We start from the raw sequence: 27,423 nt of genomic DNA, 5'->3' as shown, positions 1-27,423 counted from the left end.
TGTAGGGCCTATACTGTGAAGGTTGCCAGGTCCCATTGCCTGAAACGATTTCACGTCTGATAGATGTATCTATAGTTGTCTTCTCTCTGAATTCTCCTTATCAGATCCGGTAAAAACATAACCCCGGCTGATCTCCTCGGCGGAACAACTATCTGGCATGTTATTTACACCTCAAAACACCAACTTTTGTATAGTAAAACTGGCGACGTCCTGGTCAGATCCTATACTAATTTACTGGATTTCGTTGCTGGAGAACTACAGTATGTATGAAAGAGGCTTAGCCTGTGTTGCCCCGTAACTGCAAGGGTGCACCGACCGGTCGATGTGAGTACTGCAAACAGTTGCTGAAGTGGGCGGCCGCTGGACGGTTTGGCGCTAGATACAATATCCTCCGGGTACCGGCTTGCAGCATCCCTCTACTACGCATTTACTGTATGCTCACGGTCTAATTTGCATAGCGACTGGACTTAACAGTGTGACTTAGACGTTCGTTATTAAACCGAAGTGGTTTGCTCCCTGCAAACCCATTACATTATTTCCCATCGTAGTCACAGAAATAATAATGATGAGGTAAGTGCTTCCGGTCGCCATCTTGTCGCTAGCCGTGTGTTTGAGAGGGTTTGATTGGAATAACCGGCCAACCTCGTCTATATTTTACTTTTCATTTTAAAAGATGTCTAAAAGACATCGCTTGGATCTAGGCGATGATTATTCATCGAGTAAGAAAAGAACCTCCTCCGATGGGTAAGTAGGGGTGTGGATGTCCGGAATGGTAACATTATTTCTTTCGATGCTGACTTAAGCGGTTAGAGACCATGACAGCTAAATTGGCTAGGTAGCCGACAGGGCTAAGCCTATGTCGAAGGAGCAGTATAATGGCCTAATATCAGTGTTTCTCTCTTGGAAATTAGCAAGTAGAAGGACTGTAACGTAATCTGTTTAGACGGTTTCGTTGGAGGACCTTAATAGATCAAAACAAAATAGCCCATGTAATACACCCAACGTAGCTAGCACGTGGACAGTGATTTGATAGGGCCTCGGCACGCTAGCATCAGGGCTAACGCGAATGTTCGTGCTCAACTCGCTAGCACTAGCAGCTAGCTGCTATGTGGCTTCTTGCCGCTCGTTTTACGCGGCCTAATAATGTGGCCTTCGTTTGTGATTGTCGATTTTCAGTTTGTTTAGTTATAGTGAGCAAGTAGCGTTGTGTCAGTCATTTAACCTTAAACACAATTGTAGTAGGTAACGTCACTAATTAAAACGCCATAAAGTGTAGTAACTAGCGTTACCGTTGGCTAGCCAACGTTCACAGCTAGCCAGTTAATGTATGATATCAAGAGGACTATTCATATGGAAGAGTTGTAAATAATGTAAGTGTTAGGCAGGCTGCTAGTATTGCATACTGGTTGTAATATACATTTGTTTATGCATGTTAATATATTGTAATTGCAGACTGCAAACGTATCCACTCATAGGTTAACGTTATTACTGCTGTTGTGCTAGCAAGCCAAAGTCGGCAAGTTATTGTCGCAGCTAATTAGCAGTCCAACGTCAAGACAACGTGGGGCTTCGCTGGCCAGTAGACCATAAGACCTGTGTTATCTTAACATGCACCAAACTAACGTTTATGAGGCGCAACGCCGCTGTACTTGATCAGGGAATTGGATGTGATGTGCATTGACAACTTGAAATGTGTAACGTGAAATTGTGATGTTAACATTGTATCCACGAAGTGGAGTCTGCTTGGATATGACCGGCTCTGTCGCCTCTGACGGTGCACGTTGTGGAAAGAAACATCTCTAGTGATCTGGTCAACTGATGTGGTTTAGCGTCGTGATTGTGACAGGCATCTAATACTTTGTTTACAAAGATAAAAAGATGACGTTTTTTCTTGGATTTCCCCTTGGGGATCAATAACTTATCTATCTATCTAGCTAAAACTAACTAATCTTAAATAGACTTAATACCAGAGTTTTGCTGTCTCTGTCATGAATGAATATGGATGGAGTCTCCCAAAAATCTTGCTTATATTAAAGAGCGTTTCCATTTTGCCATATAAGAACATATTAACCGGTCATGTATTGCAACAGCATGTTTAATCAAACGGAGAGAAATCCTCTAGTATTGATGCATAGTCAGATGCAGCGCTTATTCCTAGCTAAGGTCTCCTCTGCACTGTAGTTTAAATGTTATTCTATTGCTGTAAGTCGCATTGGATAAAAGCTCATACAGTCCAGACGGATGGGACATGCAGTATAACCAGGGTAGGAATTTCACGGCGGCCACGACGGCCATGGCCGTCGTAGCCCCTTGCGTTGGCCGTGAAGCCCCTTTGAAAATCATAGGTTTACAGGCCACGGTGGCCTTGGTGCCCCCTTCTTTCAATATTCTGCTTTGTGTCCTACTAATAGCGATTTTTATTTAGCCTGTGGCCTATCAAAATAATCTTAGCATTCACAGCGCAAATTTATTTAGTCTTTTACGCAGTGGAGAAAGTGACAGCGCAAGAAAGTGCGTCCAAATTCACCCATTCTTCTCAGTTGAACTACTCACGAAGTAGCCTATTCATCACACAGACATCACAAGTATCACACGAAAGAGCTTTTCTCAGCTTTTAAACGATGTTAGCCGATAATTGCTGTGTTGAACGGTTCGCGAGAAAAGTTAATAATATAATTAAATGTAATCATACATTCTACTGAAGGTTTTGCGTCCATGATCTCCGTACCCATTCATCTCGGTGGAATACTTCACGAACCCTTCTTTTAACACACGACAAACCACATATCAGAATAAACAGCAGACCTTACCGAACACAAAGGTGTAAAGCAGTCCCCTGTACAGTTAGCCGTTCCAGAGTAATCCAGTTTTGAATTTGCAGTAAATTTCGACATGCATGGATGTCTCCAAATTTGGGCTTAAGTTTTACAATGTGTTTAAATTGTTCCACATGAATTCATAATGGGCCAAATACAAAATAAATGTTACAAATATCGCCTAGATATTGGTAAATCAGAGGACAGCTGACTAAGAGTTTGTGAAAGTAGCCTTAATGATCACAAAATGCTAAGCATGCATCTAGGCTATTTGAGTTTCTAAAAGCTGAGCTGTGCTACATTTAAATTGTTCAATACATGATTTCATAGCAGGCCAAATATAAAATAAATTTTATATATAGCCTAGATATCTGTTTTTATTAGATGATCAGATGATTTACAGTTATTTGTAATATGTCATGTTTCATGTTTTTGCAATGTTTCATACAGTGGTGCAGGTCTACTGCAGTGAATAGGCTAAATACAACTTTAATCATTTTTATAGCCTACTACTGTATAGTTAACTTTGGCCTTGGTGCCCTGACATGTGGCCTTTGTGCCCCCCACCAAATATGCCCAACTGAAGGCCAAGTGGCCTTGCCCCCAGAATGGTGAAATTCCAAGCCTGAGTATAACAGTACCACATACACAGGGACGTACAGTATAACAGTACAACATACACAGCACATACACAGGGACGTGCAGTATAACAGTACCACATACACAGCACACAGGGACGTACAGTATAACAGTACCACATACACAGCACACACACAGGGACGTACAGTATAACAGTACCACATACACAGCACACAGGGACGTACAGTATAACAGTACGACATACACAGCACACACACAGGGACGTACAGTATAACAGTACCACATACACAGCACATACACAGGGACGTACAGTATAACAGTACCACATACACAGCACATACACAGGGACGTACAGTATAACAGTACCACATACACAGCACACAGGGACGTGCAGTATAACAGTACCACATACACAGCACATACACAGCACACACACAGGGACGTACAGTAAGACAGTACCACATACACAGCATACTCAAACTAGGTTAACCGTACCTAACTAGCAAGAAGAGTGGAAATGACATTTGTTTTCATGACGTGAACATTTTTGACCGATGTGGTAAGGTAACGCTGGTAAAAAACGAGATGACTGGCTAGTCCTACCTGACTTAACACACTACTGTGTTTTCTGTCAGTGACCAACAGAATGTCACCAAAGCCCTGAGCTGAATACTGTGACTGCGATTGTTGGCCTGTGTGTGTGTGTGTGTGTGGTGATGTAGTGGGGGGTTAAATAGTCTCTAACCCTCTATGGGGCCTGTGTGGGTTAAATAGTCTCACTGTTGAGCCCTCTTCTCCTCCTCTTCTCCCTCCTCTCCTCTTCTCCTCCTCTCCTCCCCCTCCTCTCCTCTTCTCCCTCCTCTTCTCTTCTCCTCCTCCTCCTCATCTCCTCTCCTCCTCTCTCCTCTCCCTCCTCTCCTCTCCCTCTTCCCCTCTCCTCTTCTCCCTCTTCTCATCCTCTCCTCCTCTTCTCCTCTCCTGTAATACAAACCCCTTCTCCTCCTCTCCTCTCCTCCTCTCCTCTTCTCCTCCTCTCCTGTAATACAAACCCCTTCTCCTCTTCTGTAATACTGTAATACAAACCCCTTCTCATCCTCTCCTCTCCTCCTCTCCTCTTCTCCTCCTCTCCTGTAATACAAACCCCTTCTCCTCTCCTCTCCTCTTCTCCTCCTCTCCTGTAATACTGTAATACAAACCCCTTCTCCTCTCCTCCTCCTCTCCTGTAATACTGTAATACAAACCCCTTCTCCTCTCCTCTCCTCTTCTTCTCCTCTCCTGTAATACTGTAATACAAACCCCTTCTCCTCTCCTCCTCCCCTCTTCTCTTCTCCTCTCCTGTAATACAAACCCCTTCTCCTCTCCTCCTCCCCTCTTCTCCTCTTCTCCTCTCCTGTAATACTGTAATACTAACCCCTTCTCCTCCTCTTCTCCCTCCTCCTCTCCTCTTGTCCTCCTCTCCTGTAATTCTGTAATACAAACCCTCTTCTCTCCACCACAGAAAGGAGCGAGACCGAGATCGTGACGAACGTTCGAAGGACCGAGAGCGCGAGAGGGACCGTGACCGCGACCGGGATCGAGAGCGTGAGCGAGACAGCCGGAGTTCTGGGGCACCGATGACACTGGGGCTGGGGCTGGTGGGGGGGGTCCCGGTGGGGGGCGGCGTGGGTCTGATGCCCCCCCTGAAGCAGACGGCCATGCACCAGCAGATCAACCCCTTCACCAGCCTGCCCCACACCCCCCGCTACTACGACATCCTCAAGAAGCGCCTGCAGCTGCCCGTCTGGGAGTACAAGGAGCGCTTCGGCGACATCCTCACCCGCCACCAGACCTTCGTACTGGTGGGAGAGACTGGCTCTGGCAAAACCACACAGGTGTGTGTGTGTGTGTGTGTGTGTGTGTGTGTGAGAGACCGGCTCTGGCAAAACCACACAGGTGTGTGTGTGTGTGTGTGTGGGAGAGACCGGCTCTGGCAAAACCACACGTGTTTGTGAGAGAGTGAGAGACTGACTGATAAAACCACACAGGTTTATGTGTGTGTGTGTGTGTGTGTGTGTTTGTGAGAGAGAGAGACTGGCTCTGGTAAAACCACACAGGTCAGTGTGTGTGTGTGTGTGAGAGAGACTGGCTCTGGTAAAACCACACAGGTTTGTGAGAGTGTGTGTGTGTGTATATGTATGAGTGAGAGAATGGCTCTGGCAAAACCACACAGGTGTGTGTGTGTGTGTGTATGTATGAGTGAGAGAGTGAGAGACTGGCTCTGGCAAAGCCACACAGTTGTGTGTGTGTGTGTGTGTGTGTGTGTATGAGTGAGAAACCGGCTCTGGTCAGGTGTGTTGGACGGTATGGACAAAAAAAAAATCTTTATATTTTTTTATGATTTTGATAGCAATAATTAATCGATATCCTTTGAAATTTTTTATTTTAAAGTCTGAGTTACTTTACAGCTCATTATTTATGAATAGCATAATTACAATTGTAACCAATAACCTGTGACTTTTTAACCAAATCAACCAATGCATTGTCACATGTCTGACACATTTCCAATTCTATTCCATTTCCAACAGTGGCATGGTCTAGTCAGCTACATTAGCTGAGAAGGTAGATAACAGTTTCCCAAGAGAAAGTCTGAAGCTGAAGTTCCTTTCAAACCTTTACTTAGGATTCACTGTAAAACTAAGCAGACCAACAGAGTACATCTCAGTTATTACCTTCAATGTTTTGTTTAAGAGCAATCATGTAGGCTGGCATTACAAGTTACAGAATAGAAACTAATGCGTTAGCTAATGGCTAATGTATATGCAAAATCCCATAGAGATGCTAACAGTTAGCATAACCAATTAAAGTAAATGTACTGCTCAAAAAAATTAAGGGAATACTTCAATCATACACAGGATCGGTACTCTGACACTGTTTGGTTCTGAACAGAAGTAAAACTTTTGAGGCGAGTGTTTTATTTTGCAAGAACTGCCAGACATTCTGTGAATGCTTGAATCTTGAATGTAATTTCAGAATGGAGAAAAGGGTGGAACGTTTCAAAAAATGTGTTTTAACAATTTTGGAAAACTGTAAGTGTTCCCTTAATTTTTTTGAGCAGTATATTTAGAACAAACTTCAGTCCATTTACAAAAGGGTTACATAAGAAGAGTTGTTTATTTGTAACTGACTATTAAAATACTCAAAGGCTATTGTTTTCTCTCCATATAATACTGTGTAGGAAAAAACGTGACTAACTTATCAATGCCACTTGAACGAAGTAGCCGCACAAAATAAACTTTAGGCGTGCGTGTGACTGCTACCTAGCGATCATGTGACTTGCTCTGCTGCAGGCAAGGGCTTCTCCCGCTTCTGTTGCATCCTGATTTAGTAAATGTGTGGGGTTTCAGTGCGTGATATCACCTCCTGATTCAGTGGATGTGTGGGTGATTCAGTGTGTGATTTTGAGTGTTTTTTGCCGATAGTCAATTTGCATATCGTTAAAACAACAACCACAGTACACAGTATTATCGTATTATTTTATCGTATAACAGTATTATCGTATAACAGTATTATCGTATGATGTTATCGTATAACAGTGTTATCGTATTATGTTATTGTATAACAGTGTTTATAACCGAGTGTGTGTGTGTGTGCAGATCCCCCAGTGGTGTGTGGACATGGTGCGGTCCCTGCCGGGGCCCAAGCGGGGCGTGGCGTGTACGCAGCCCAGGCGAGTGGCGGCCATGAGTGTGGCTCAGCGTGTGGCCGACGAGATGGACGTCATGCTGGGACAGGAAGTAGGATACTCCATCCGATTCGAAGACTGCAGCTCCGCCAAGACCATCCTCAAGTAAGCGCACACACACACACACACACACACACACACACACACACACGCACACACACACACGAAGACTGCAGCTCCGCCAAGACCATTCTCAAGTAAGCGCACGCACACACACACGAAGACTGCAGCTCCGCCAAGACCATTCTCAAGTAAGCACACGCACGCACACACACGAAGACTGCAGCTCCGCCAAGACCATTCTCAAGTAAGCGCACGCACGCACACACACGAAGGCGCACGCACACACACGGAAGGCGCACGCACACACACGGAAGGCGCACGCACACACACGAAGGCGCACGCACACACACACGAAGGCACACGCACACACACGAAGACGCACGCACACACACACACGAAGGCGCACGCACACACACGAAGGCGCACGCACACACACACGAAGGCGCACGCACACACACACGAAGGCGCACGCACACACACGAAGACGCACGCACACACAGGCGCACACACACGCAGCGTCACACACACGCAGCGTCACACACGCACGCACACTAGCACAGACGCTGTCAGAAAATAAATACACTTCATACATGTTGAAACTGCATGAAGATGATTCTCCATATTTAGATGAAGTATGTGTACACACACACACACACACACACACACACACTTCAGACTGTGCTAAAGATGAAGTATGCACACACACCCACACTTCTGACTGTGCTAAAGATGACTTCATAGATTGTCCATATGTCCCTGACTGCTATAGATAAAGTCATAGATTATTTGAAAATTAGAAAATTTGACTCCAGACATCAGGACGCAGTCTTTCGCCAATACACACAAATTAGGACACACACATTCACAGACTAACACGCACACACCAATACACACACATTAGGACACACACATTTACAGACTAACACACACACACACACACACCGATACACACACATTAGGACACACACATTCACAGACTCGCACACATTAGGACACACACATTCACAGACTCACATACATTAGGACACACGTTTACACACACACACACACAGCTAGAACCTTTTCTCACTGACCAGAGCTTGACCCTGATGATGGTTTGTTGCCATGTTAACTGGTGTGTGTGTGTGTGTGTGCGTGCATGTGTGTGTGTGCAGGTACATGTTAACTGGTGTGTGTGTGTGTGATGTAACTGGTGTGTGTGTGTGTGTGTGCAGGTACATGTTAACTGGTGTGTGTGTGTGTGTGCGTGCTTGCGTGCATGACTGACAGCATGCTGTTGAGAGAGGCGATGACCCTGATGTTGGTTTGTTGCCATGTTAACTGGTGTGTGTGTGTGTGTGTGTAGGTACATGACGGACGGTATGCTGTTGAGAGAGGCGATGAATGACCCGCTGCTGGAACGGTACGGCGTCATCATCCTGGACGAGGCTCACGAGAGAACACTCGCCACAGACATCCTGATGGGCGTCCTCAAGGAGGTGGTGAAGCAGCGCTCAGACCTGAAGGTACACACACACACACACACACACACACAGTAGGGGTCGACCAATTATCGGCCGGGCCGATTACTAGGGCCGATATTTAGCATTTTTATAATAATCGGTATCGGTCATTTTTCCCACCGATAAGCCGATATTGAAATGGATAAAGAATGAAACGCGCTACTTTGTCTGTAAAGCGTCTCTCACTCCCTGCATTTGCTACTCTGTGGTCAAGAGCATTGTCCCGCCCACTACACCGTCTGATTTGTTAGTTAGCACGAATGCAGCCAATCAGGATCGAGGACTGAACACAGAGAAAGTTTAGGATTCTCACTGAGGCAGACTGACTGGGCTTCAGCTGTACGGAGCTATTTTTCGAAGGTAGCCTAAGGAAGGTAGCCGGTCTTACATTGCTGAAGTTGCAATGAATCACAATCATCTACACTGAAGTTACAAAAACACCACTTTGTAAGGTATTGTCTCTTTGATCCGGATCAATAAGTAAAGCACCCACTTCCTTAACTTAGCGAAATCCCGATTGATGCACGTTAGTGAAATGCTGTTTAGCGTAGGCTACTAGTTCCAAACTCGGGTGCTGCGCGTCGCGAGTTCTTTGCCTCCGCCTCGTCCATTAAGTGTGAATAACGGGACACCTTGGTGGAGGCGACGTTATCCCTTAGGCCTACGTAGTAGACAAGTCCTAAATTATGCCATAGCGAACGTCAGAAAGTCTAGTTGCTCCTTTTTGAAACGGACTGTCAGAAAAGACCAGGCTACAGGCACCCAGGGCCAGCCGTAATTTAATCCGACCTGAAGTAAATCGCGTCCTGAGCTGGCTATTAACGTGCCTTTTACGCTCACAAAAGTGTAGCTTAAAGCCTACACAAATTGCCTGCTTAAATAGCCTAAGAACTATTTTAAAACTGTTTTGTTAAATTATTCAACCATAACACTTGCCATCACGCATGCACCTCTCCCTCTCGTGCACTCACACACACGATGGCAAAGCATCCTCTTTGTGACAGGTCCCTTAACATAGTTAACAAGCCCATTGTGTAGGCCTAGTCTATATAAATAATTGCTGTCACTCAGCTCTTGGATTAACATCATACATAGGATTAACACTTGTGATGCAAGTTGATAGACAGTTGTGTATCAAAAGAAGAAAGGAAAGGAACTGACATCGGTTATCGGCCTCCTGTTTTGGTAATAATTGATATCGGTATCGCCCCTAAAAAAACCATATCGGTCGATCCCTAACACACACACAGACATATACGCGCATGCGCACACACACACACACAGATATATACGCGCGCACACACACACACACACACAGACATATACGCTCACACACACACACAGATATATACGCGCGCACCCAGACACATATGCGCACACACACAGACACATATGCGCACACACACAGACATATACGCTCACACACACACACCGATATATACACGCACACAGACATATATGCGCACACACACAGACATATACACTCGCACAGACACACACACAGAGACATATGCGCACACACACACACAGAGACATATACGCGCACACACACACACAGAGATATATACATCAGTCCCTCCAGGATTTCGCAAGGATTTTTTTGAGGTTCTTGCGACCTAAAATGCCTGATTTCGCGACAACTTTTCTAAAAAATTGTGATGGTAGTAGCGTTGTTTAAAGCTGTTTGTTGCGAAGAAATTGCGGGAGGAAGTAATATTGCTATTAAATCGTTTTTTATTTAATTTATTTAATTGAGGGCAATTAAGGTTAGTGAGACCAAAATCACACTGATCATCTTAATGCTTATTAAAAAGGATAAGTAAAGGTAAATAGTAAGGGTTACAGAAAATCAAAGTAGGCCTACTTTATTTGTGTAAATACTTTGACTGGGGTAATTCACAAAGCCCCCTAAAGAGATGGCATCATGTCATATGTTTCAATATATTCATATATTTTGTAATTCATATTAAGTTCATATCTTTTTAATAATTCATATTCTGTGACCTGCATAATAACTACTAGCTAAGTATCTAGTAATTTCATATTGATTTAAACTATTAGACTACACTTCTGCCTGCCACTTTAAGGACGTGAGAGTAGCCTATTTACATTTCTGAGTGGATTGGAAGGCTTCCATCTCACTTTTTACATAGTGCATTACGATATGTGGATGCAATTCGGGATTTTCTTTGTCATTAGTTAAAATAAATGTTAAAAAATAACTAATGAAATCATTCTTGGATCACTGAAGAGGTAAATGTCTTGCAATGTAATTAATGTCTATGATTGTGGTAGCGCTGCACAAACTAAGCCCACAAGCTAGCAAACCTGACACGAGCTAAAAGGACATCTCCAGATGTAAACGTTTGCCAATGGGTTGCATAGCCTACTCAAATGTCAGTAAACCAAGTAGACCTTAAAGGAACCGTTTGTAGGATTTTGGCCAAAACTGGTACTACAATCACTTTCAAAATACTGTAGAGCGGTGTACACCGCAGATGTGGTAACTAGAGCAGAGCTGGCAACCCATATGCCGAAACATACTGACTTTGTGATTACTAGATAGGTGGAGGGTGGCGGATCAGGCTAAAACACAAATATGTAAACATCAACATCAGTTGAGGGCTGCAACTTCACTTTTTTAAATGACGATATCCTGGCCGGACTACTGTTGTCAGTGATATAAATATTTGAAATTAGCATGATTTCCTAATGTCTAGTGACAAATCAGGGCCATTTTATGATTAATTGAATTACATTTTTTACATACGGTACATACATATGTGTAATGTCCGCCAAAAAATCAATTCATACTCCACATTCCATAAAAGATGGGGGCAGTATACCTCCAGAAAGTGAGTTGGTCTACCCTAGAGTAACAACCGAGACACGTGTATTGCAGTTTGGCTGGCGGTTATGTTGCCCGAATACCGCCTCCCATGGCCGAAACTGGTCTTATGACACCTGTCAGGCTGTGGCTAGTAATTTAGCATGCTAATTCAGGTTGATCTCTCTGCAGCACTATACCTTGTCATTTTTTTAATGACATCATCGTCCTAATTTCTTCTCATTCTTTTGATGCGTGTAGTTCATTTTTTGGATATTTTTACCTCAATTCTTACACATGGCACCTTTTAATTAACTTACTTTCATAGCCTATGTAGGTTAGCAACACCAGGTTGAGAGATGCAAGTAAGCAGATCATTGTCATCAAAACTGCAGAGGAACGAACAAGTTATAGCTTAAGTTAAATCCCCAAGCGCCGCTGTTGTTGCAGTTGCTTCACCTCACTGTGTGTTCACTGTGTGCTGAGTGTGTTCCACTAATTCATGGATTGGGATAAATGCAGAGACCAATTGGATCAAAAGAGTATATATACTTATGCTTATAGGGCAGTCTCTGGTGTCTTCAGAACTGAGTTCTCACTTCTGGCTCAATATTCTCTTTAGGTAGGTGGAATTTCACAGGGAAACTATGAAGATTGGTCAAATTTGCGTTTTGCGGTGTTTGGACGAAATTGCAAGGGATTGCGGGGATTTGTTGAATTCGCGTTAATTGTTGCGTTCGCAACATCGCAAATTCCTGGAGGGACTGATACATGCACATACAAACATACGCGCACACACACACACACACATACAGATATAGACATGCACGCACGCACGCACGCACACACTCAGAGAAATGCACGCACACACACGGGTTGTGTTGGAGCTGATTGGGCAGGATGGATGATGGGGGATGGAGCTGATTGGGCTGCACTGGAGGCAGACAGCAAAAGTTTCAGCAGTAAAAGATTCTGACCAGTTGTGTGGTGTGTGTGTGTGTATGGTGACTGCACGTGTGTGTGTGTGTGTGGTGACTGCACGTGTGTGTGTGTGGTGACTGCACGTGTGTGTGTGTGTGTGTGTGTGGTGACTGCACGTGTGTGTGTGTGTGTGTGTGTGGTGACTGCACGTGTGTGTGTGTGTGGTGACTGCACGTGTGTGTGTGTGTGGTGACTGCACGTGTGTGTGTGTGTGTGGTGACTGCACATGTGTGTGTGTGTGTGTGTGGTGACTGCACGTGTGTGTGTGGTGACTGCACGTGTGTGTGTGTGGTGACTGCACGTGTGTGTGTGTGTGTGTGGTGACTGCACGTGTGTGTGTGTGGTGACTGCACGTGTGTGTGTGTGTGTGTGGTGACTGCACGTGTGTGTGGTGACTGCACTTGTGTGTGTGTGACTGCACTTGTGTGTGTGTGTGGTGAATGCACGTGTGTGTGGTGACTGCATGTGTGTGTGGTGACTGCACGTGTGTGTGTGTGTGTGGTGACTGCACGTGTGTGTGTGTGTGTGGTGACTGCACGTGTGTGTGTGTGTGTGTGTGGTGACTGCACGTGTGTGTGTGTGTGTGTGTGGTGACTGCACGTGTGTGTGTGTGGTGACTGCACGTGTGTGTGTGTGTGTGTGTGGTGACTGCACGTGTGTGTGTGTGTGTGTCCCTGTAGATCATTGTGATGAGTGCTACTCTGGACGCGGGGAAGTTCCAGGTGTACTTCGACAGCTGTCCTCTGCTGACCATCCCTGGACGCACACACCCCGTGGAGATCTTCTACACGCCCGAGCCGGAGCGCGACTACCTGGAGGCGGCCATCCGCACTGTCATCCAGATTCACATGTGCGAGGAGGACGAGGGAGACGTGCTGCTCTTCCTCACAGGACAGGAGGTCAGTCTCACACACACACACACACAGACCATCCCCCACTGACATACCTGGCCTCCTGTGTGAACATCTTTTAACACCTTTTTCCTCTTCTCCCTCTCTCTCTCCCTCTCCTCCTCCCTCTCTCTCTCTTCCTCCCTCTCCCTCTCTGTCTCTCCTCTCTCTCTATCCCTCTCTCTCCTCTCTATCTCTCTCCTCCTCTCTCTATCTATCTCTCTCTCTCTCTCCTCTATCTCTCCTCTCTCTCTCCTCCTCTCTCTCTCTATCCTCCTCTCTATCTATCTATCTCTCTCTCTCCTCTATCTATCTCTCCTCCTCTCTATATCTCTCTCTTCCTCTCTCTGTCTCTCCTCCTCTCTCTCTATCCCTCTCTTCTCCCCCGGCCCGTGGCAGGAGATAGACGAGGCGTGTAAGCGTATCAAGCGTGAGGTGGATGACCTGGGGCCGGAGGTGGGGGACATTAAGATCATCCCCCTCTACTCCACCCTGCCCCCCCAGCAGCAGCAGCGCATCTTTGAGCCGCCGCCACCGCGCAAGCCCAACGGAGCCATCGGCAGGAAGGTAATAACGCACACACACACATATATACACACACACATATATATATATATATATACACGCACACACATATACACGCACACAGACACACACACACATAAATACACGCACACGCACACACAGACACACACACACAGACACATGTTCATGCATATGGTGTTTTTAGTTCAAGGATACAGACTAATGCAGTTCTCTTTCTCTCTGTGTCTTTCTATATCTGTCTGTCTGTCTCCGTGTGTGTGTGTGTGCGCGAGCGCGCTTCTCCTATAGGTGGTAGTGTCCACTAACATAGCTGAGACGTCCCTGACCATTGATGGTGTGGTTTTTGTAATCGACCCTGGCTTTGCCAAGCAAAAGGTGAGTTTCTGCCTGTTGGTGCAGAGGGCATAAATGGGCAATTTCCGCCTATATTGGATGGTTTCATTTTAAACTTAAATATCTATGGCTCTACAAATTGCATAATAATCAGTTATGGATTAAAGTAAAGAGGACACCTGGGCCATCAACTTCAAACATCTTCAGTATTTTATTAAGTTAATTTTGTGTTAAATTTTACACCTGCAACAGCAAAAAAAAAAAAATAAATGCCTACTGTTTTGTTTGTTTATTGTAGTGTGGAACTGGTTGTGAGAGTCTTAGGAAATTAAAAACTGCACTTAGACTGTTGTGGAAGGCTGATTATTAGAATTAGCCAGGCTATATGCGACGCTAATTAGATTAATTAAAGCATAGCAGCTGCAGCAAATACTCTCTCCACACAATACACCTTTGCTAAGTCCTTTATTATCATTTTGCTCATGTGCAGAGACAGTAACCTACACATTTTTACTACCACTACATTAGTCTATCCACCTCTAGGAGAAAAATATCAATGCTGGTTTGAAACATTTTTGCATGAGCTAAGCCTGATTTACGCCTTCAAATGGAGTAAACTGAACTCAAGAGACCAAAGGCTACCTTTGAATAGTTGTTACAAATCAAATGTTTCATTTGTAATCATCACCTACTTTATCTCAATGAATATACCATTGAAATTCTAACAACAACAAAAGCCCATAGGCAGACGTTTGTTCTTTCAGTATGTTACCTAGCCTAGGCCATTTTCATTACATTAACTAGCATTAGCTAACTGTAGTTCGCAAACAGCTAACTTTAGCCAATACATATAGGCAATTCTACATATAGGCATTTCTTAAATATATCTGAATGCAAACTCATTCAAGCTCTTAATGCATGTTCATTTCAGTACGCAATCAAACTACAGATACTTACATGTTCAGGACCCAATTTAGCCTTTCTTCAAATAGGATTCCATGGTGGCTGGAAGCTAGGCCATCAAGAAGACATGTTGCCATCTTCTCCCTCGCTAGAAAGCATGTTGAAAACCTGTTCCCTGTTAAATGTCTTCAATTCTGTTGGTTAATTCTACCAATACTGCGAAAATTATGCAGACCTGACTGGCACAGGCCGGATTCGTCAAGAACACGTGGTGTGCGCATTTGTAAACAAGGCACGTGAGAACAGGACGCACCACTGTCAAGTTTGGTTACGTACCAACCAATCACACCTCAATGTCTTTCGAAGTCAGGCAATTGTCATACCATTTTGAAGCTGAAAGCCAGTACTATTGGATAAAACAGGTGTCAATCAGGTCAGGAACCATGGTTAGAAGAATCATCATGTTAGAGGCGCTGGTTTCAAATGCGGAAGTAGTTTAGCTACTTGCGCTAAACATGGAAACTGTTATAAAACAAGGAGTACAATGTATTTGAGTGAATAAAAACCATATAGTATTGTAGAGGACATGTTAAGCTTTCGTAATATAGCCATGGTTTTGGAAAAAAAACGTTTTTATATGACCCCTACTAGATCGGAAATATGTTGATTGCGTCATATGGAAAATTAATACACGTTCTTCACCATTATGTGAGTACGATAATAAACTACTCAAATGTGAATAGATAATCTACCCAGTCTTGTGATTTCATCTTTTAGATATGAAATGATTTTAGATGGCAAAAAAAAACTTTTTTGACAGCTGTAACATGACTAAATGAACGATTAGTTTGGGAGACATTACCAACAGGTAACAATTCATTGATTTGGAACAGTTTTTCTTTTAACTGTTTTCTAGTGAACTGTAGGACCTTAAAACCGTGATACGAGCTGAACAGAACTGAAAACCGTGACCTTAAAACCGTGATACGAGCCGAACTGTAGGTTTTGCAAACCGTGCCACACCTAGGGTGTGTTCGAAACGGGAGACAGCTGCCTACTGCCTCCCTCCCTACATAGAGAGCTGTCTCACTAGACATGATTGGATTTGGCATTTGGATTAAATGCATCTTTTAAAAACGAGCATAGCACTCTAGAATCTTTGGTTAACACTACGGTATGACGTTAGCAAAGGCCTGACGTTAAACTAAATTAGCTTACATAAGCTAGCAGGCTAACAGTATGAATTAGTTTTACGGCCGGCAGATATATCAGACCAGACGCTATTAATGGTTACAACAATGGCATAATCAGATAGTAAATTGTTTATTTCTCATCTCTAATCTACAAATCTAAGCAAAATAAGGTCACACAAATGACATTTTAAACAGATTCAGCAGCCATTACCGATGTCATCCGCCATGTTTGCTGTTTCAGACGTTGCCCCAAGGGATTATGTGTAGGAGGAAGCATGAAGTGTGCATCGATGCTGCCTCCAAAAATGACCGTTATTTGGGAATTCTAAGATATCTTAAAAGGCAGCAGAATTTGTTTTTTCGGTTTCGAACCGCACTTGCTGCCTTGCTCCCCAGTTAGATATCTTAAAAGGCAGCAACTTTACCCGTTTCGAACACACCCTATGTCTGATACACACTCTTGCCACGTAGACCCGTTTGGAACACACCCCTAGTGTGTATAACCCTGTGGAGTCTCTGCTGGATCCTTACTGGTGTATGCGCGCGTGTGTGTGTGTGTGTGTGCGTGTGCGTGCGTGCGTGCGTGTAGGTGTATAACCCCCGTATCAGAGTGGAGTCTCTGCTAGTGACGGCCATCAGTAAAGCTTCAGCACAGCAGCGGGCTGGCAGAGCTGGGAGAACACGCCCAGGGAAGTGCTTCAGACTGTACACAGAGAAGGCCTACAAGACAGAGATGCAGGTAACACACACACTCTCACCCTATCCTAATCCTCTGCAGGACAACACTCTCACACACACACACACTAACTCTACAAACTAAATCTGCTAACTGTGCCGAGTTACAAATTCTGAATCTGCCTTGATAATTATTCTACTTTGTCTTTTATTACTTTTTTTTTACTACTTTTGCCTTTGTTTTTGCTTACTAATTATTCTTTATTTTTAAATGATTTTACCTTGTGTTTTATGTTTTCTTTTTATTATGATCTTTACCTTTTAACTATTCTTTGACTAAATTGCCCTTCTATGCTTTTATGTGTTATTATTGTTTGGTTTTGTTTATGTAAAGCACATTGAATGACCTCTGTGTATGAAATGCGCTATATAAATAAACTTGACTTGACACACACACACACACACTCACCCTATCCTACTCCTCTGCAGGACAACACAGACACACACACACACCCTATCCTAACCCTCTGCAGGACAACACACACACACACACACACACTCACCCTGTCCTACTCCTCTGCAGGACAACACACACACACTCACCCTATCCTACTCCTCTGCAGGACAACACACACACACTCACCCTATCCTACTCCTCTGCAGGACAACACGTACCCAGAGATCCTGCGCTCCAATCTGGGCTCTGTGGTGCTGCAGCTCAAGAAGCTGGGCATCGATGACCTGGTGCACTTCGACTTCATGGACCCTCCCGGTAAGGAGTGTGTTGTGTGTTGTGTGTGTGCGTGCGTGTGAGAGGCTGGGGATCGATGACCTTGTGCACTTTGACTTCAGGGACCCCTCTCTCTTTCTTCCTCCCCCCTCTCTCTGTCTCTCTGTCTCTCTCTCCCTCTTTCTCTCTCTTTCTCTCCCTCTTTCTCTCTGTCTCCCCCTCTCTCTCTCCCTCTGTGTCTCACTCCCTCTCTCTCTCTCCCTGTCTGTCTGTTTCTCTCTCTCCCTCTCTCTCTCTCTAGCCCCTGAGACGCTGATGCGTGCTCTGGAGCTGCTGAACTACCTGGCGGCGCTGAATGATGATGGGGACCTGACAGAGCTGGGTTCCATGATGGCAGAGTTCCCGCTGGACCCCCAGTTGGCCAAGATGGTCATCGCTAGCTGCGAGTTCAACTGCTCTAACGAGATATTGTCCATCACCGCCATGCTGTCAGGTACTCACACTCTCTCTGTCTGCCTCTCTCTTTCTCCTCCTCTCTCTCTGTCTCTCTCTCCCTCCCTCCTCTCTCCCCCTCTCCTCTCTCTCTCTCTCTCGTTCTCTGTATCTCTTCATTCTGGCCAGACTGCACTTTAAAGCAGGTCAGATCCTTTCGCTTCTGAACAGGATCCATGCGGAAGTGAGTGTGTGTGTGTGTGCATGCATGTTAAGCGAGACTGAATTGTTGCTGTGGATAATGTATGTTGGGCTAGTTATTAATGGTTACCGTTGGTGACCAGTGAGGCAGTTGCTATAGTAAGGTAGTAGCTGCTCTTTGACCCCTGGGTGACCCAACCACGACCCTAAACGCTCCCACATCCTGCTGTCCACCACGCGCACACACACACACACACACACACACACACACACACACACACACACACACACACACACACACACACACACACACTGGTAATCCATGAAGCACTAATTTGAATGATGGACCGTCTGAACTATTTAATGGAAGCTGAAATGAAGAATGCACAAGGCTAATGTTCATGGCAGGTGGCATCTGATACAAAGTCTAATTTATTTAGCAGTTGCAAAGGGCCATTGCTGTCCTGGCATCACATTTATTGATCAATTGCAAAGGGCCATTGCTGTCCTGGCATCACATTTATTGATCAATTGCAAAGGGCCATTGCTGTCCTGGCATCACATTTATTGATCAATTGCAAAGGGCCATTGCTGTCCTGGCATCACATTTATTTTATTGATCAATTGCAAAGGGCCATTGCTGTCCTGGCATCACATTTATTGATCAATTGCAAAGAGCCATTGCTGTCCTGGCCCTAAATCTTGCTGGCTAAGTGCCCTGGTTTGGCAAAGGAAAGATGGTTCCCATTTAGTGGGCTTTGGTAAAGAGATCTCAAAGGGTAACCTTGAGCCCTGGTGTGGAAGGTGTCCGCACTAAAGTGAGTTTGTGTTTGCATGGTCAAGGGTGTGTGTGTGTGAAAGGCCTGTTGATGTGAGCTCTAGGTCAGTGTTTCTTAACTGGTGGGTCGGGACCTAAAAGTGGGTCACAGAACCGTTCTGGGTGGGGCACAAAGCTAGTGGTGAAGAAGAACGCTATCGGATCTGATGCTTTAAACGCTACGCTATCAGATCTGATGCTTTAAACGCTACGCTATCGGATCTGATGCTTTAAACGCTACGCTATCAGATCTGATGCTTTAAACGCTACGCTAACAGATCTGATGCTTTAAACGCTACGCTATCAGATCTGATGCTTTAAACGCTACGCTATCAGATCTGATGCTTTAAACGCTACGCTAACAGATCTGATGCTTTAAACGCTACGCTATCAGATCTGATGCTTTAAACCCTACGCTATCAGATCTGATGCTTTAAACGCTACGCTATCAGATCTGATGCTTTAAACGCTACGCTATCAGATCTGATGCTTTAAACGCTACGCTAACAGATCTGATGCTTTAAACGCTACGCTATCAGATCTGATGCTTTAAACGCTACGCTATCAGATCTGATGCTTTAAACGCTACGCTATCAGATCTGATGCTTTAAACGCTACGCTATCAGATCTGATGCTTTAAACGCTACGCTAACAGATCTGATGTCGGACCTTTATTGAAATGCAAAACGCTACCCTATCAGATCTGATGCTTTAAACGCTATGCTATCAGATCTGATGTCGGACCTTTATTTTGGTTATTTCATTTGCCAGTTGAATTGCTGGCACATGAGGACATGAAACCTGTCGACACAGAAGTTGACGACTTGGCAAATGTGCCTAACATCAGCATGTTCCACACAAGTACAGGCACTTTGCGCTTCTTACCTCGGCAGTTGGCTTGAACACTGAAACATATGGGTTGCGACTTAATGACCATGGGAAATGGAGGGTCCCAAAGCCAGACCAGTTAAGAAATACTGCTCTAGGTGGTTCTGTGTGTGTGTGCGTGAGAAACTGCCTTTGGTGCCTGTGTGTGTGTTAGAGAAAGAAACACCCCATGGTGTGTGCTCTAGGTGTGTGTGTGTGTGCTCTAGGTGTGTGTGTGTGTGTGTGTGGTGTGTGCTCTAGGCTGGTTTGTGTGTGGTGTGTGCTCTAGGTGTGTGTGTGTGTGTGTGCTCTAGGCTGGTTTGTGTGTGGTGTGTGCTCTAGGCCTGTGTGTGTGTATGTGTGGGGGAGGGAGTGAAAGAAACACCTGGGAAAGAGGGGTCTTAAAAGTATTTTACACTCTGAATTTAGTATTTATTTTACACTTACAAAGTTCGGAATTTAGTATTGATTTTACACTTACAAAGCTCGGAATTTAGTATTGATTTTACACTTACAAAGCTCGGAATTTAGTATTGATTTTAACACTTACAAAGCTTGAAATTTAGTATTGATTTTACATTTACAAAGCTCTGAATTTGGTATTGATTTTACACTTACAAAGCTCTACGTTAGAAAAATCTAACAGTTTTTCTTACATAGGATTCAAAAATGATAAGTATGAAATATCAATGTTATGTTTTAACATCACAATTCCTTTTGTTCCATGACCAAATGTGGATCTGTGTAGAGTCTGTGAACCCCATTAGGGTTGGGTATTGATTTGGAGCCCAACACAGACCCTGTACCCCATTACCCCATTAGGGTTGGGTATTGATTTGGAGCCCAACACAGACCCTGTACCCCATTACCCCATTAGGGTTGGGTATTGATTTGGTGCCCAACACAGACCCTGTACCCCATTACCCCATTAGGGTGGGTATGGATTTGGTGCCCAATACAGTCTGTGAACCCCGTTAGAGTTGGGTATTGATTTGGTGCCCAACACGGACCCTGTGGACAGCTAGTTGACAGGAAGTGGAGGATGGAGCCATGAAGTCTGCTAATGATGAGGATCACTGTTAGGCAACTCTATCATAACCCTAGGCTACTCTATCATAATTGGTAGACAAGGATACACACAGACTTGACTTTGGGTACCCTGGTGAAAATGCCCTGCAGTTTGTGTGTTTGAATACCGTGGTGCGTGTGTTCTAGGCTGCTGTGTGTTTGAGGAGCTGGCCCTCACCTCTCTGGGCAGCTGTGTGTGTGTTTGTGTGTGTGGAAACGCCCCGCGGTGTGTGTGTTTGAGGAGTCGGCACTCACCTCTCTGGGCGGCTATGTTGGGGCCCATACCAACCTTGTTTAGTCCCACAGTGCTTCGTCCGACCCACTGAGGCCAAGAAGGCAGCAGACGAGTCCAAGATGCGCTTCGCTCACATAGACGGGGACCACCTGACCCTCCTCAACGTCTACCACGCCTTCAAACAGAGTAAGACACACGCACACACACACACACCTCACCCTACTCAACGTCTACCATGCCTTCAAACCGGCGCCGACACAAACAGTAGTAAACACATCGCTCCGGTGCAAGCAGTTGTAATGTGAAAACTTCACATTACAACTGCACAGTGTGTTCCGAACAACATAATGACATGACATTAGGCATGGGCAGCCGTGGCCTACTGGTTAGCGCTTCGGACTTGTAACCAGAGGGTTGCCGGTTCGAACCCCGACCAGTAGGATCGGCTGAAGTGCCCTTGAGCAAGGCACCTAACCCCTCACTGCTCCCCGAGCGCCACTGTTGATGCAGCTCACTGCGCCGGGATTAGTGTGTGCTTCACCTCACTGTGTGTTCACTGTGTGCTGAGTGTGTTTCACTAATTCACGGATTGGGATAAATGCAGAGACCAAATTTCCCTCACGGGATCAAAAGAGTATATATACTTATACTTATTAATCTTTCATGTGCATGAGGCCCATATAGCATCACAATGTGCATGACGCCCATATAGCATCACAATGAATATGAAGATCATGCTAAGAGTTAGCTGGCAAAAACATAAATATGTAGGTTACATACCTCTGCATTGATATCCATAAATATGTAGGTTACATACCTCTGCATTGATATCCCTGAGCTGTCAAAACATAAATATGTAGGTTACATACCTCTGCATTGATATCCCTGAGCTGTCAAAGAGGCTACAGAATCTACAGAATCATCTACGTACGTTACATCCATGTACGTTATCGCTAATTAAGCTGCTCGCGTAGCCTGTTAGCGCATAGTTGCTGTTAAAATGCCTACTAGCGCTGGGAATCTAAATACTTCAACACCGGCATATGTAACATGTTTAAAACTATTGCGTGTTATGGGAGAAGACCTCATTAAATGTCTTGAAGCATTTGGGAACACACTGAATGAACTGGAAAGCAGAGTCCCTGACGTTAGATTAGCTTGCTTGCAAATGCCGTTGTCCATGACCTGGCAGTTCCACGGCAAGCGGTTTTAAAATACCTTATGGCAAGCGGTTTTAAAATACCTTATGGCAGGCGGTTTTAACATACCTTATGGCAAGCGGTTTTAAAATACCTTATGGCAAGCCGCTTACACTGGATAAACTTGAAAGCAGAGCTTGTTGTGTGTGCATCCATGGCAAGCTGTTTTAACATTTAAATGTATTATGCGTAGAAGCAATGAGACATTGATAGTAAATTGAATATAACAGTTCAATTCCATGTTCCAATTTGTCTTAAAGCGATTCATGCTTTAGACCATTTTATTGTAAAAACAAAGTACCGTTTTGGCACCGGCATCGTTTTAAAAGTATCGCTTTAGCACCGGTACCGGATAAAACCCAAACGATGGCCAACCCTACACCTCACACTACTCAACGTCTACCATGCCGTCAAATAGAGTAAGATGCGCGCACACACACACACACACAGACATACACAGTGGCAGAGTAACGCACACACACACACACACTGCCAGAATAAAACACACGCACTGCCAGAGAACCACACACACACACTGCCAGAGTAAGACACACAGACATAATGAAATGGCGCCCCCTGGTGACCACGTGTGGGCATGTTTGTAGAAACACAGCCACAGCCTTGCTTTGGTGAACACACTACACACACACACACAGCACAGCCTTGCTTTGGTGAACACACCACACACACAGCACAGCCTTGCTTTGGTGAACACACCACACACACACACACAGCCACAGCCTTGCTTTGGTGAACACACCACACACACACACACAGCCACAGCCTTGCTTTGGTGAACAGCGCTGCCAATCATCTCCCTCCCTTGCTTTGTTGTCCCATATGTGTGTGTGTGTGTGTGTGTGTGTGTGTGTTTCAGATCACGAGGCAGTGCAATGCTTAGAACTGTTCACTGAGTGTGTGTGTGTGTGTGTTTCAGATCACGAGGCGGTGCAGTGGTGCTATGATAACTTTGTTAACTACCGTTCTCTGATGTCGGCGGATAACGTGCGCCAGCAGCTCTCACGCATCATGGACCGTTTCAACCTACCACGCCGCAGCACAGAGTTCACCAGCAGAGACTACTACATCAACATCAGACGCGCCCTCGTCACCGGCTTCTTCATGCAGGTGTGTGTGTGTGTGTGTGTGTGTGTGTGTACTACATCAACATCAGACGCGCCCTCGTCACCGGCTTCTTCATGCAGGTGTGTGTGTGTGTGTGTGTGTGTGTGTGTGTTGACCCTGTGCTTGTGTGTGTGTGTTGACCCTGTGCTTGTGTGTGTCTGTGTGTGTTGACCCTGTGCTTGTGTGTGTGTGTGTGTTGACCCTGTGTGTGTGTGTTGACCCCGTGTTGTTGCTCTCCCAGGTGGCGCACCTGGAGCGGACGGGTCACTACCTGACGGTGAAGGACAACCAGGTGGTGCAGCTGCATCCCTCCACGGTACTGGACCACAAGCCGGAGTGGGTCCTCTACAACGAGTTCGTGCTGACCACCAAGAACTACATCCGCACCTGCACAGACATCAAGCCAGAGTGGTACGCAGGCCTGTGTGTGTTTGTGTGTGGGGCGAGATCAACCAACCTAGGGCAGCGCCTCTCAAACTTCTTTGAGCTGAGGCATGTTAAAGCGATGGTTCGGAGTAATTTCACCCTAGGATCCTTTGCACCATGACCCCGAGCCAAACACCCTCCCAGAACCTGTTTTCCCTTGGTCGAACCCTGGTCAGAGACTTTCTAATGTGGCGACACAGCACTCAAAAAATACTCCATAGAAATGCATGGGGCTAGTTTGTCACGCCAATATGGCCGTTGTCTACACATATCCCACCCCTTCCTCGGCAAAACGTCGACATGTGAATACATTGAGCCAATCATGTGGTGTGATGTGAATACATTGAGCCAATCATATGGTGTGTTGTGAAGACATCGTGCCAATCATGTGTTGTGATCTCGCCGCTGGAGCAAGATTGGGGTCATGAAGCCTTGCGCACGCGCAGTTCGACCCAAAGACTGTGCCCGATGAGTGCCCATAAAACGTTGGTATATGGCCGCCGAGTGGAGGGACTTGCCTAAAAGGACTTTGCCCTGGTCGAGTAGCCCTGTCAGAAACAAATGACTTTCTGCAGGCGTAATGGAACCAACTTTTATCACGTAAATTACCCCACTAATAATGCCCTGAATGGTACGAAACTTCTACAGTATGTAGTTTTCTCATAAAACGAGGCATTGAAAAGTTTGTAAGTAAACCGCTGCGTCGACGTTACTTCCGTGATTTGGGAAAAGCCCGTAAAAGTCCTGGCAGGAAGCATGCATAAGGATGTAGATCCAGGAATGCACTTAAAAAATTTTGTTCGTAGTACCAGTTTGCAACAATTATTAGTTAACACAAAGTTGTAAATACTTCGGAAAAAAATATATTAAAAACTGGATATACCAAAAAACGTTGATGTAATCGCTTCCTGCCAGGACTTTTACGGGCTTTTCCCAAATCACGAAAGTAACGTCGACGCAGCGGTATAGTAGCAGATAGTAGCATCCATCAGGCAAGTGTTATTTAAATAAACTCCTGGTGTACCTACAAACTTTTCAATGCCTCGTTTTATGAGTAAAGAACATACTGTAGTAGTTTCGTACCATTCAGGGCATTATTAGTGGGGTAATCAACGAGATAAAAGTTGGTTCCATTACGCCTGCAGAAACTCATTAGTTTCTGACAGCGCTACTCGACCAGGATTCAAGGGAAAACAGGTTCTGGGAGGGTGTTTGGCTCGGGGTCATGGTGCAAAGGACCCTAGGGTGAAATTACTCCGAACCATCGCTTTAAGGTGTCTGCGTACTCGCCGTTCCCGACCTGTAGCACGACAATGTGACGTCACGGGAGCGCCATAACCATTTATACTGAACACTGCCATCTAGTTTAGTGTTCAATAATACTATACCACCACCATCTAGTTTAGTGTTCAATGATGCTATACCACCACCATCTAGTTTAGTGTTCAATGGGTGCCTATACCACCGCCAGGTGTGTGTGTGTGTGTGTCTGTGTGTATTTTGGGGTGTACTGATGTGGTCTGTGTGTGTTGGGAAAGTTAATAAGTGTCATGTGTATTGTGTGTGTGTGTGTGTATTGTATAGTGTTTTTGGGTGTTAACATGTTCTGTGTGTGTGTGTGTTGTATAGTGTTTTTGGGTGTTAACATGTTCTGTGTGTGTGTGTGTTGTATAGTGTTTTTGGGTGTTAACATGTTCTGGGTGTGTGTGTGTTGTATAGTGTTTTTGGGTGTTAACATGTTCTGTGTGTGTGTGTATTGTATAGTGTTTTTGGGTGTTAACATGTTCTGGGTGTGTGTGTGTTGTATAGTGTTTTTGGGTGTTAACATGTTCTGTGTGTGTGTGTATTGTATAGTGTTTTTGGGTGTTAACATGTTCTGGGTGTGTGGTGGGCAGGTTGGTGAAGATCGCTCCCCAGTACTACGAGATGGGCAACTTCCCTCAGTGTGAAGCCAAGAGGCAGCTGGAGAGAATCATCGCCAAGCTTCAAACCAAGGAGTACTCCCAATACTGAATACACACACACACACACACACACACACACGGCCCTTCCCGGTGCACATGGACTCTGATCAGATGTCGATCTCGTCTGGCGATGAGCGCCTGCTCTAAAACTGTACATTGTCTGAATCTGTTCATTAGTTTGCAGCTTTTGTTTCCATGGATTTTTGTTTTTGTCTCATGTTGTTAAAATTTGATTATTTTTTATAACTTCAGTTTGCCATCCTGCTCTGCCTCAGTGCTTTTTGTCAGGTGATAGCATCTAGTGGGTCTGTTACCATGGGAACAGGATGGCAGGGGGCCGTGATGCGACGCGACCTCTGCATCAAGCATGAGCACTCGTGTGGATGTCGACATTCCTTCTAGACCTCGAGACCTTTTCCTGAGCTGTAACTGAGTAGGACATCCTCATACTGGAATGGGGCTTAGATTCAATAAAAAAACGTCTAAACTGCCACTGCCTCCCCGTCTCCATCTTATTACTCATTAGGGGTGTAAATATTAATCGATTCGTATCGATGCATCGATTATGCAGCCGGCGATTCAATGCATCGATTCGTCCGCAAGAGTATCGATTAATGTGTTTATTTTGCCGCCTGTTTGTTTGCCTATCTATTTTCAGCATCAGCTCCGACCTTTCTTTTTCTGTCTATGGCTCCGAGGGTAAGCGCACTACCTACTCCTAAGCTGCGGGTGTTTTTTTTTTTATATGCAAAGACATGAGGCTGTATAATGAAGGCTTTAGATACCTGCTCCTACATTCCGAACTTTTGTTGATTTATTTGAAACTTCATAGATATCATGTAAAAATATTGAGTATTGAATCGTATCGAATTGTATCGTGGGGAATTCTGAAGTATCGAAAATAATCGAATCATTGGCTTAAGAAATCGATATTGTATCGAATCGTCATGAAGACTCCGATTTACACCCCTATTACTCATTGCAGATCAGAACACTTCTGTGCTCTGGTTTCCTTGGTAATGGTCTCCTAGCATTACAAGTTAGAACTTATGTTGACAAAACCTCCTCAGATTGTCAGGATTTGAGCTAGCAGGATTTTATTTAAAGGTCCTAAATTAGGGCTAGCCTGGCCTCTGCCTGCCTATGTACTTCCGCTCGATTTCTTTTCCCTACAGTACTCCGTCTAGAATAGGTTGATTCGCCCTCGTTTACTTCGGTAGTTGGGCAGCCGACCCAACCAGCGAACAGAGGGCGTCCCTGAGAGCGATTACATTACACAGGCATGATGTTTCAATTACTACATCCCCGC

The 27,423-nt window shown here is 44.9% G+C and overlaps 1 protein-coding gene across 2 annotated transcripts; it reads left to right on the top strand.

The window, feature by feature from the left end:
* The first annotated feature begins 377 nt into the window (after positions 1–377).
* dhx15 (DEAH (Asp-Glu-Ala-His) box helicase 15) lies at positions 378–26,605 on the top strand. Of its 2 annotated transcripts, none has more exons than XM_076288435.1 (14): positions 378–570; positions 4,915–5,287; positions 7,049–7,242; positions 8,546–8,705; positions 13,191–13,409; positions 13,800–13,967; positions 14,235–14,321; positions 16,965–17,114; positions 17,714–17,822; positions 18,082–18,273; positions 21,464–21,586; positions 23,537–23,727; positions 23,966–24,135; positions 26,046–26,605. In XM_076288435.1, the coding sequence occupies exons 1-14, from the start codon at positions 563–565 to the stop codon at positions 26,161–26,163; spliced, it is 2,262 nt and encodes a 753-aa protein (XP_076144550.1). In that variant the 5' UTR covers positions 378–562; the 3' UTR covers positions 26,164–26,605. The 2 variants fall into 2 exon arrangements, with proteins under 2 accessions (XP_076144550.1, XP_076144549.1); XM_076288434.1 differs by lacking the exon at positions 378–570 and adding an exon at positions 587–744.
* Positions 26,606–27,423: the final 818 nt, after the last annotated feature.

The sequence above is a fragment of the Alosa pseudoharengus genome, unplaced genomic scaffold (genome assembly GCF_046254945.1).
Source record: "Alosa pseudoharengus isolate Yale_2024_CS ecotype anadromous, Long Island Sound unplaced genomic scaffold, YU_APseudo_1.1 YU_APseudo_1.1_scf_17, whole genome shotgun sequence".
NCBI classification, from domain to species: Eukaryota; Metazoa; Chordata; class Actinopteri; order Clupeiformes; family Clupeidae; genus Alosa; species Alosa pseudoharengus.
The sequence above is the reverse complement of the archived record's forward strand: the minus strand, read 5'-3'. Positions and strand labels throughout refer to the sequence as shown.

Excerpts from the sequence above, each read along its gene's own strand:
- dhx15 (XM_076288434.1), top strand. The coding sequence starts at position 674 with ATGTCTAAAAGACATCGCTTGGATCTAGGCGATGATTATTCATCGAGT. Across the intron at positions 8,706-13,190 it reads AGCAGCGCTCAGACCTGAAG|ATCATTGTGATGAGTGCTAC; the intron begins GTACACACACAC and ends GTGTCCCTGTAG. Across the intron at positions 18,274-21,463 it reads CATCACCGCCATGCTGTCAG|TCCCACAGTGCTTCGTCCGA; the intron begins GTACTCACACTC and ends AACCTTGTTTAG.